Here is an 11,103-nt window from a genome sequence, read left to right as displayed (position 1 = left end):
ATTTCCTTTTTTGTATGCAGCATGCATAGGTATGCAGGTAACGTTTCCATTCAATTAGTTCTTCGCATGTAACATGATTTTCGAATATGGTTACCATGAACTGTGACTGGAGCTGATAATGACAGAAAACAGTTCAACTATATTTATGTAAATACCTACTAATACAAAAACATCACTCTATTTTTGATAATGAAATAATTTGAATAATTCAATTATCAATTATCACAAATAATTCTAATAAATTCATTCAATTGAACTAGCATAAGCGAGTTCTCACTTTTCACTTACTGAATGTCGGTGTCCATCTGTTTGTATATTCTACAATAACTTTAGAGAGAATTAATCAATCAGGTATAACAAAAAAATTTAATGTGCCTGATAGAAAAATGTGTTGTGATTTACCATTTGGTCAGCTGAAGAATTCATTGCATGCAATTACAACAGTTATTCCATCCATTCATCCATAGAAATCAGATGAGGTTATTTGGAAGCTATCACACAGACAGACCTTCTTGTGCTGACACATGATTTCAGCTGGTTAATATTGAGATATCAATGTGTTGTTTCTGTCATTCATTTTCTATTGGAACTCTGTATGGGAATAATGCATCACATGACCACCTTCTCATTTGAAAAATGAATTTAGATTCATATGAGACACAAAGATGTTGGAGGGACAGAGTGATTTTTCATTTCAAATAGGATCTCCAATGAAACCTACTGTCCAATTGTATTTGTAAAAGAAATATTTAGCTATTACCGTAATTTTCACAATTTCTGTATATTAATTGAAAGTTGCAGGTTTCAAAGATGCAATACAAAATTTCTTGAGTGAGTTGTCCAATCCAGGGGGTTATCAGTATTTTAATATTTCATTTCAATTAATAGTAATTCAATTTGCTCCTAACAAAATCATGCATTATGCATTTTAAAAACAATATTCTAGTTCAGATAATATGTGAATTAAGTTTTTCAATTTTTAAATAACGAAATTTCAATCATTTTTATTCATCTATTTATCATTGAAAATTGTTCTTATTCTTGTAACCTAAGAATTATGATTCATAAGTCATTGGGACAAGACAGAAATATGGGAGGCCAACTTCAAAAAGAGTTTAAACTTTCAATTAAATCTAAAAATCAACAATAAATTCAGTTTGTAGTATTTTGCTTAATACTATAATTCTGTAGGTAGAATTATTTTTAAAATTCCAATTACTAATAACACATCATGTTATGTTCAATTCAATCTACAATGTTAACAGCTAAAACTAAAAAAAATGAAAATTGGTGAACTAGAACCCCATAAATGGTGATTTTGAAATGCATCATGGGATTGTGTGTCCTGTATTTATAGACCTTTTGGAATTGAAATCAGCCATTGAGGAGGCAACCTGGAAGATTATCTTTACTATACTCTTCTTTTCACCACCAATATCATTGAGATCAGGGGCACGTCAGGTAAGGTAGGAGGGTTAGGTCAGGGTATTAGTAGAGGATCTGTTGAGTGCTTAGCTCCATGAATTCTTGTACTGAATACAGAGGGTTACTCAGGCAGATAATAATATTTGAATTGTTTTGTAGATTCAATCTGCTTGAGGTCATCCGGGATGAGATGCAAATAGTGGCAAGTAGTAAGCTATCAGAGCAGTTTTTTGTCAGCTATTGCCTTCATACATTTGATGGCATGGAGGGCTGAGGATAGTTTACTTATCAACTTTTCAATGTGTTTGTCCCATGTCAGGTGTGCATCAAGTGTAATTCCCAAAAATCGAGCTGTATCTGTCACCTCTACATCAGTATTTAGTTGGTTTTCAGTTGCATTTGCTGATCTTGTATTGAAGTTCATTACTGTACTTTTGGAGGTGTTTATATTAAGTTTTAGGTTTATCTGGGCTGTTTTTGTCGAAGCTATGGTGGTATTATAATTTATTTGTAGTACGGTACGTCCTGGTCTTTCCCATTTATGATTAAAGTTGTGTCGTCGGTGGATAGAATACATTTAGAAAACATTGGACATTGTTTGGGCAAACCATATATATAAATAAGAAATAATAATGGTCCCAGCACAAATTCCTGCAGTACTCCTTTTTTCATAGGTTGGGCTAGAGATCTGGTGGTCATGGTTTTGCCTTTGTTGTTGTATCTAAGCTCCACGCATTGGTATCTGTCTGTCAGATAGTCTTCTAACCACTTCCCTGCTTGGCCTAGTATTCCTATTTTGTAAATTTCTGTTTTTAGAATGTCCCAGTCGAAGGCCTTTTTAAGATCTAGAACGATTGCGGATACCTTTTTCTTTTGTTTTGTGTGACAAAATATAAGAGGTCTGCTATGCCTGTATCTATTATCTTTATCACATAGCTTTATCACACATTTCTTTACCACCTTTGTAATCTATGATAGTACAATAGTTATTTATGTAGAGGGTAAAACATGACTTTTTAGCTGCAGTCAAAACAGTTAACATGTGACACTTAGTGGAGCATGGTAATTTTGAGGGGAGTGATAAAGGAGCTTTCCACTCGATTTTTTTCTACAACTGCAGTATTGGATTGCAATACAATAATCAGTTTTTTATTATAAATAATTTATCCAATTATTTTGATAAATTAATGTAATAATAATAAAATGATTCAATTCAATTATCCAATTATTTCGGCATCGCTCATGACCACTGCTGAATTCATTGTTGAGTTGAGATGATCATAACCTTCAAGTCTAGCTTACACAAAAATGAAGGCTACTGCACATGTGCTGCAGTTAGCAGGTGTAAAGTAAACAGCTGGTGAGGGTGAAATAGATTCTCGCTCCCTCCTCACAGAACAGCTATCTCGGAAACTAGAGGAGATATCGCAAAACTACAAAACAAAACTTTTAGGAAATTTATCTTGCTTTATTTTTGCTCAATCATGTAGCTTCTTCAAATTGTGACACCTTCAAGAGCTCATATCCATAAAACTATGACAGGTATGGAAAAATGTTACAGGTGAAACTTGTAGGATAATTTGTAAGTTAAGCTTTCTTTAATTTTGTATTCCACAAAAATTTCCAAAAGATGCTTATTGTTTGAGATATATGTTAAAAACCAAATTGATAATCTACAGAGTGACCCATAAGTCCGTTGATATGCCAAATACCTTAAAGATTCATAGACTCACATGCATTGCTAGTGTTGTACTTTGAATTGAAATCAGCCATTGAGGGGGCACTGTACTGTGGGTCTATATCTCTTCAAGGTCTTTGGTTGATGCTAGCAATTTTCAAGGTCAGCTGTTGTTAAAATACAAACACAACTTTTTAGGTTTTTTACCACAGGTTAGTTTAAGGTTACCGTATGTCTGATAGATGTTCATGATAATGTGTTCATTGTTATTTGATAAAATGAATATACAGTTAACAACTGTTCTGTTGTCAACTAACTCATGGGCCATTCTGTATATTTGCTATGTATGCTGTATTTGAATATATTTCTCATATTTTTCCAATTTTTCAGGTATGCTGATTCATGTTACTTACAGTATACCATACAGTGTGGGGGTATAAAAGACTGTATCTCGGCTGCTGAAAGAAAACCTCCCAAACTGCCTAAGAGACCTACCACTGATGTCACAAAGTTTTGAAAAAATGGAGAGAAAAACAGTGAAATCCTGTGAAATCTTGAAAAATCTGTTCATAAATCAACAAATTTGTAATAGAATTTAAGAATAATGTGATAAGTGTGGTACTACTGTGAAAAGAAAATTGAAGAAAAACTGTCACATTTTTGAGGGAACTTCAATGATTTCTTCATATAACTTGAAAAATTTGTTGATAAGTGTAAATATTATACATAATAGTTATTAAATTGAACTAAACATGAATTTAAATGATAAGTATATATTAATTTAATGATAGTGTAATATCACTGTATATTAAGAAAACATATTTTATAAACTATTGATAAACAGAATGGGTGAAAAGTCCAAGAACGGCTTAATATCTCATATACAAAGATAATATGAGGGTGGGTGTGATTGGGGATCCTACTCAAAACGAAAAAACTACTTTACAATGACTTTAAAAATCTGGTCCGCCATCTTGGATCCAACATATTGAATGCAACTCCTTTTTTAAAAAATAGGAAGGTGGTCATGCGATACATGATTTTGATATGGAATTTCAAGAAAAAATGAATGGCGGAAACTGCATATCGATATCTCAAACCGAATACAACTTTATTTTTTCAAATGGGAAGGTGGTCATGAGATACATGATTTCCATATGGAATTTCAAGGAAAAATGAATGGCGAAAACCGTACATCGATATTGCAAACCGTTCAGAAGATATTCACATTATCAATCAGTACCATGCAAATCAGAAATGAAATACATGAGTGGTGTTGATTAATAATGTGAATATCTTCTAAACGGTTTGAGATAACGATATGGGGTTTCCGGCATTCATTTTTTCTTGAAATTCCATATCGAAATCATGTATTGCATGACCACCTTCCTATTTAAAAAAATGAAGTTGCATTCAATATGGCGGATCCAGATATTTAAAATCATTGTAAAGTAGTTTTTTCAATTTGAATAAGATCCCCAATCACACCCACCATCAAATTACCTTTGTGTATGAGATATTAAGCCGTTCTCGGATTTTTCACCCATTCTGTAGATTCAGTGTGATGAACAATGTGAATATAATATTTTGAGATTGTTGAATGTTTGTTTTTTGTTTCATCCCTAAACATTTATAGTCCAGGAAATAAATGCTCTAAATAGGGTACAGTGGAAATGTCTGGCAGACTATCTTTGACCCCACAGCTCTGTTTAGGGTAAGTTGATAGACATATATCAAGAGTCTCCACTCCTACTACCCCCTGTTCTAAGGGGGGTGGGAATGGTTAAAATGTCAAAGGTAAAATTTTTTTAGGTTTTCGCATATATCTTGAAAAGTATGTGACTTATGGACATGACTATTCTATACGAGACTAGCCATTGTAAGGGCCAGTTTCCGAACTTGGGATTTAGCTAAGTTCTAGACTTTAAACTGCTGGAGTCAGAAAATTGGCTGTCTGAAATGAGGTGTAGTCATAGTTGATGTTTAAATTACAAAAAAAATATAAAATTGAACACAAAATAAAAAAAAATAGTGTAAAGTTTCAGATATTTTGAAATATTTAGGAATGTATCATTTCGACAAGGAAAAACGTTTCTAAATTCTAGAAATGAGAAAAAAAATTATCATAGAAACTATGACTACACCCCATTTTGGAAAGCTAATTTTCTGACTCCAGCTGTTTAAAGTCTAGAACTCATCTAAATCCTGAGCTTGGAAACCGGCCCTAAAAATGCTTAGCTAGGAGTTGTTTCTCCTGCATGTGTTCTGATATGTTTTTTCAAAGTACCTAAGACAGCACTTTTATGGTCACAAAGCTAGCAGCTGAAAGGTTTTTCTCCTGTATGAGTTCTAATATGTTTTTTTAAACTACTTGAATCAGCACATTTATATTCACAAAACTTGCAGCTGAAAGGTTTTTCTCCAGTATGTGTTCTGATATGTGCTTTCAAACTACCTAGCTGAGCACTTTTGAAGTCACAAATCTCGCAGCTGAAAGGTTTTTCTCCTGTATGAGTTCTGATATGTTTTTCAAACTACTTGAATCAGAACATTTAAATTCACAAAACTTGCAGCTGAAAGGTTTTTCTCCAGTACCTATGTGTTCTGGTATGCTTCTTCAAATCACCTAAATGAGCACTTTTGAAGTCACAAAACTTGCAGCTGAAAGGTTTTTCTCCAGTATGTGTTCTGGTATGTTCTTTCAAATGACCTAACCTAGCACTTTTGTAGTCACAAATATCGCAGCTGAAAGGTTTGTCTCCTGTATGAGTTCTGATATGTTTTTTTAAACTACTTGAATCAGCACATTTAAATTCACAAAACTTGCAGCTGAAAGGTTTTTCTCCAGTATGTGTTCTGGTATGCTTCTTCAAATCACCTAAATGAGCACTTTTGAAGTCACAAAACTCGCAGCTGAAAGGTTTTTCTCCTGTATGAGTTCTGATATGTTTTTTTAAACTACTTGAATCAGCACATTTATATTCACAAAACTTGCAGCTGAAAGGTTTTTCTCCAGTATGTGTTCTGATATGTGTTTTCAAATTACCTAACCGATCACTTTTGTAGTCACAAAACTTGCAGTTGAATGGTTTTTCTCCTGTATGAGTTCTGATATGTGCTTTCAAATCACCTAACCTAGCACTTTTAAAAACACAAAATTCGCAGCTGAAAGGTTTTTCTCCAGTGTGTTTTCTAATGTGTACCTTCAAATGACTGAACCATGGTGTTATAAAGCTACAGTGAGCACAGCTGTAGAGCTTGGTCTTTTTGCCAGCCACAGATGACTCAGTGCACTTTTCCACTGGAGAGATTGAATGCTCATTCAGTCCACCCACTTCTGTTGCATAGTCTCGGCCAGATGTGCTGCAGTTTGAAGGCCATATTTCTGGTTCACTCTTCACTGCACTTCCTTCAGCCTCTTGATCGTCTGTAATGATTAATAATAACATAATTATTGAGTTACATGTTTGTTAGGGAGTGAGTTTTCTTTTATCACCTCCTATAGTAGATAGCTGTGTTTCAAGTCCTTCCAGCATATCTGACACAATCTTATTAATTCTTAATTCTCAGTAATAATTATCAATTATACCTTTATGAATAATGATCTAAATATATATTTTTTGTCAAGATAATATTTTTTGTAATATGATATTGAATTGTCATGTTGTTACATAGAGACATTGGTAATAAAAGTTAAATTAATCAGAGGAAATAAATGAGATTAAAGAAGTTCAAATTTATAAAAAGTTGTAGGCAATCATCTTTAGATTGCAACCAACCAGGTGTGGAATGGAATGTTGGTATGGGGAAAAAACTCTTGGAGCAAGTAAAGGACACAGGAGTTGGTTTGCCCAACAAGCATACTTTGGGACACACAATAATGGAGTACGATCATATGTTGATAGTGAATGTTTTTGTGATTTTTCTGGCTTCAAATTTATCAAGTTTTTTAATATTTTTCAATTTATTAATGCATTTTTAAGTGTAATAATAATTTGTTTCATCTTTCTGATCAACCGAGATACAATTTTTTTAGTATAATGTATATTTGGACTGTAAATTTTTGTGATCTTTATAAAAGTGTTTTCATAACCTCATTTGAACTATTTTTATCAAAATTAGGAAGAGGAACAGTTTTGGGTTTATCCTGTTGATTCTCTCCCAATCATTTATTTGATGTTGTGATTAAGAAATGTAATATATGTAATAAATGTAAATGTAAATGTAATAAGCTTCAGTTGAGGTGTGAGGTTCTTCAAACATTTAGATCTTTGAATCCACCCCTTTAAAAACATAAACATCTTTAGATTGATATATGCGATTTTATGGGATAATCTGAACACACTACACATTTGTTCTGTACATGTGCATGGTTGACATGTGGCAGACAGCTCATTGAGGAGTAGCATTTACACAGGAGTTCCACTCCCAAACATCAAACCACTTCCTGTGAGGAAGCTGGCCACAATCTAATCACCCAAGCAAGGAGTGTAGACCCTGGTCAATCAAGAATCGGTTAGTAATAGAATGCATCTCACCATATGCCTCCTCTTTGATGAAGATCATGTTGTAGCCAGGGATTAGATAATTTTGTTGGCTGCAATCATCTTCCACTGCAGCTGGTTGCTGGCTGCTATCATCCTCCTCCTCCTCCTCCTCCTTTTTAACAGTAACTGTCGCCATCTGCAACACATACACATTCACAATCAATGCCAGGACTTGTATTATTATTCTAGACTACATTATTCACAATGAGGGAAATAATTTTAGATGAATAGCAGACTGCATACTAGAAAGATCTGTATTACAGTAGGTGAATAGCTTTTTTTATTATGTAGAATGAGAATACAAAGTGTAGGAATAAAAAGGGATATTTAACAAGAATATATATTGTGATGTTTTGTTAGATAATAATATTTCTATGTTGTAAAAAACGTTCAGGCAAAGTAGTGGAGCTGGAAAAGAATAGCACTATCTGCTCTGTCAAATAGACAAGGATAGCAACATCAATGTTAATCAATTACTACCACATGGTAGTAACGTGGACTAACGTGGACCTTACTACAGGTGACTTGATTGTGGAAGATTTGGAAAAGTAGGGTGATTTTACAATACTGTTACCCAGTTTTGAATAATTTATAAAACATAAATTAAGATGCCACTAAACTGGTTAACTCGAATTTTGCATAAAAATTCTCAATTTGTTAATGATGATTGTGGGCCTTTTTTCAATTTTTATTGATCAATTGATAACAGTGTTGAAGATAAAACAAATTTATTTAATTTGTAATACAATGTCTACATATGATAAAATACTCAATCAAAACATATTTATATAGTAAAATATCATAAGTGGTTATATTTCAAATAGCAAGAAAATATAAAACTAAATTCAATCAATTTGAGCTTTTAACAGATCATTGCAGAGCACAGGTAACACTTTCCACTAAATCAATGAAATATAAACATATATAATCTGTGGATAACATGTTTCTTCTATGACTTATTGAGACATGAAAGACTCGAGTTGAAATAATTGGAACAGATCATTCAAAAACTGGTAACAGATACTCTATAGAATGGAAAACAGCATAATCAGAAGACTCAGAAGTCAAAAGTGTTGTTGGAAGCCTACAGTGAAAATATTTATTATACACAACAGTTAACAAGATTTTACTAGACAACAAGAAATTGAAAATAATCTTGAATACAGTTTATAAGCGAATTGGGAATGACTTTCGAAACAAAAAACTCTCAGACACACTCCTCTTACCTGGTATGGACATAGCTTTTGTTGATTGCGGCCTTCAAACGAATCCTTCAACCTTACTGATACTACTTTGGCTGTTCTACCACCTGAAACACAAACAAGTACATGAGATCCACTACAGTGTTGTGAACAGAGCCAACACAAACTTAAGGGTATTTAGTAAATTGAATTTAAGTAGATTCAGTAGATAGGGTATTTATGTAAGTCAAGAGAAAAGGCCGGAAAGAAAACATAAGAAGAATGTAAAAGGTCAAGGAGAGACAGAAGAGGAGGAGGAGTAGTAGAAGGAGGAGGTGGAGGAGGATGATGTAGCGGGTGAAGAGGATGAGGTGAGAAAGGAAGAGGAGGTACAAGAGAATGAGGAGGAAGAGTTGAAGGACCAGTGGGAAGATGAGGAGATGGGAGAGGAGTAAGATGTGGATGAGAAGAAGAGAGAAGAGAAAGCAGTGGAAGAATATGAGGTGGAAGAGGATAAGGAGAAAAAGAAGGATGGGAGGGATTACAATGGATTATATTATTAAAAAATGATATTCCATGGCATATCAAACCTATTGAATACAGGATTGATCATAATTAGCAATGAAACAAATATAAATATTAGTTCTGTTAGTGAACCTTGTTAGATAATTTGCATCACAGCTATCTACTATGGAAAACATTGGAAATGAATAAGTGGCAACAATACAATCATATCATTTCCACTGATTTCATAGGGTGAATGTCACAACAGTGTTTGCACACCCCACTGTCAGCTGCTCTCATTTCAGGAGATTTCTAAATGTTCATGAGACAGGCCCTGTGATTGGCGCAGTTGAAGGCTACTTGAAACACACAACTAATGAAAATAATAAAAAAATGCAAAAACAAGTTGAATTATGAATTTCATACTACATATCAACAATGATATCACTATACTTACCACACACCTCTCTTTCAATCGCCTTAGTCAACCTGGAATCTGATTCTCCACTCAATGAATTGTGCTCTGAGACTGGTGATTGGCTATCTGTTCTCTGGTCACATGTGGACATCTGCAATGAATTAAAATTGTACCTGTTACCAAAAAATTTGGCTACAATTATTATTGAAATCTCACAGAATGGATTACTAAATGGAAATCAATTTCAGTAGTGACATCTATTGCACATGGGATAATTGATCAATTTCAGAGCCTCTGACATGACTGTTTTCAGGCAGCATCGACAACTTTATGTGTCTATCTAAAACATGAGAGTTGCTGAGAAAAATATCTTGTTCAGGCCGGGATTTGAGCCCAGGTCTCTGAATTATGAAGCAGCATCTGATCCACTCGACTATAACCACTCCTTCGGATCAGGTGAATCTAATCTCATAAAGATCCTGGAGAACGATAACATTTGCTTGGTGCAAGCATAGAGGAAAGATAGCTTAATTCCATGAAATTGAGTGTTTTGTATGTTCCAAATTTTACTGCTTACTCAAGCTAATACTCCACATAACCTAATTCAGCCTTCAAAGGTATTTTGTAGTCACTGTTGTCATTATCCATCATAATAGGCCGCGATTAGCCATGTGATGCTCTTATTAGTCTCTCATACTGTGCCATTCATACACTATCATAACACCCCACACAATAATAATCAACAATAATAGGTTTGGACAAACAAAATATCACATAAAGATTTGAAACCTGAAATTCCTAAACCATAAATAATAAATTTCATGCTATTTTATCTCTACTGTGCAACTTGATAATTCAAGTGTTCATTATTGTACTTGGGGGAGCAGGAGAATCGCCGACATACTGCTGGTCAAGTAATATGGTCAACGGTTGATTGAAATCAACATGTTTTACAGATCTATTAAACATGTTCTAATCTAATGCGGTCTATGTTATAATGTCAGTATTTGATCAACATTGGACTTGCTATCCTTGTCTATCATTTGACAAAGCAGATAGCACTATACTTTTCTAGCTCTGCAAAGCTACCAGATCATTATTTAACAATTGTCAGGATACAAAGCCTATGCCAGCATATTTTCTAAAATTAATGTATAATTGAGACATAAATCAAATGTACTCACGTCAAATTATGTAAAACTCATTTAATTATAGTTTTATTAAATTCTTACAGTATTATTTCGTATAATTTACCAATTTATTGTCAGAGTCATTCGTCAACTGCCTACCAATGTTTACTAACTTATTTTCAATAATTAGGTTAGAGTGAATTGCGCCAAAATTGATGAC

At 33.7% G+C, this 11,103-nt stretch overlaps 1 protein-coding gene across 2 annotated transcripts; it reads right to left on the bottom strand.

Moving 5' to 3' along the window:
• Positions 1 to 4,134: 4,134 nt before the first annotated feature.
• LOC111053258 (gastrula zinc finger protein XlCGF17.1-like) lies at positions 4,135 to 10,368 on the bottom strand. 2 transcript variants are annotated; one of them, XM_039444721.1, is made up of 4 exons: positions 9,793 to 10,368; positions 8,877 to 8,959; positions 7,642 to 7,786; positions 4,135 to 6,530 (listed from the first exon to the last, which is right to left on the bottom strand). In XM_039444721.1, the coding sequence occupies exons 1-4, from the start codon at positions 9,902 to 9,904 to the stop codon at positions 5,662 to 5,664; spliced, it is 1,209 nt and encodes a 402-aa protein (XP_039300655.1). In that variant the 5' UTR covers positions 9,905 to 10,368; the 3' UTR covers positions 4,135 to 5,661. The 2 variants fall into 2 exon arrangements, with proteins under 2 accessions (XP_039300655.1, XP_039300656.1); XM_039444722.1 differs by having other exon boundaries at positions 9,800 to 9,920.
• Between the last annotated feature and the right edge of the window lie 735 nt (positions 10,369 to 11,103).

The sequence above is a fragment of the Nilaparvata lugens genome, unplaced genomic scaffold, assembly GCF_014356525.2.
Source record: "Nilaparvata lugens isolate BPH unplaced genomic scaffold, ASM1435652v1 scaffold5360, whole genome shotgun sequence".
NCBI classification, from domain to species: domain Eukaryota; kingdom Metazoa; phylum Arthropoda; class Insecta; order Hemiptera; family Delphacidae; genus Nilaparvata; species Nilaparvata lugens.
This window is presented reverse-complemented; position numbering and strand designations above follow the sequence as displayed.

Bases quoted from the DNA above. Each gene is read 5' to 3' on its own strand.
- LOC111053258 (XM_039444721.1), bottom strand. From the start codon at position 9,904: ATGTCCACATGTGACCAGAGAACAGATAGCCAATCACCAGTCTCAGAG. The intron at 8,960-9,792 runs GTAAGTATAGTG...TTTGTGTTTCAG, and splicing joins GATTGAAAGAGAGGTGTGTG to GTGGTAGAACAGCCAAAGTA. The intron at 6,531-7,641 runs GTGAGATGCATT...TAATCATTACAG, and splicing joins CATCAAAGAGGAGGCATATG to ACGATCAAGAGGCTGAAGGA.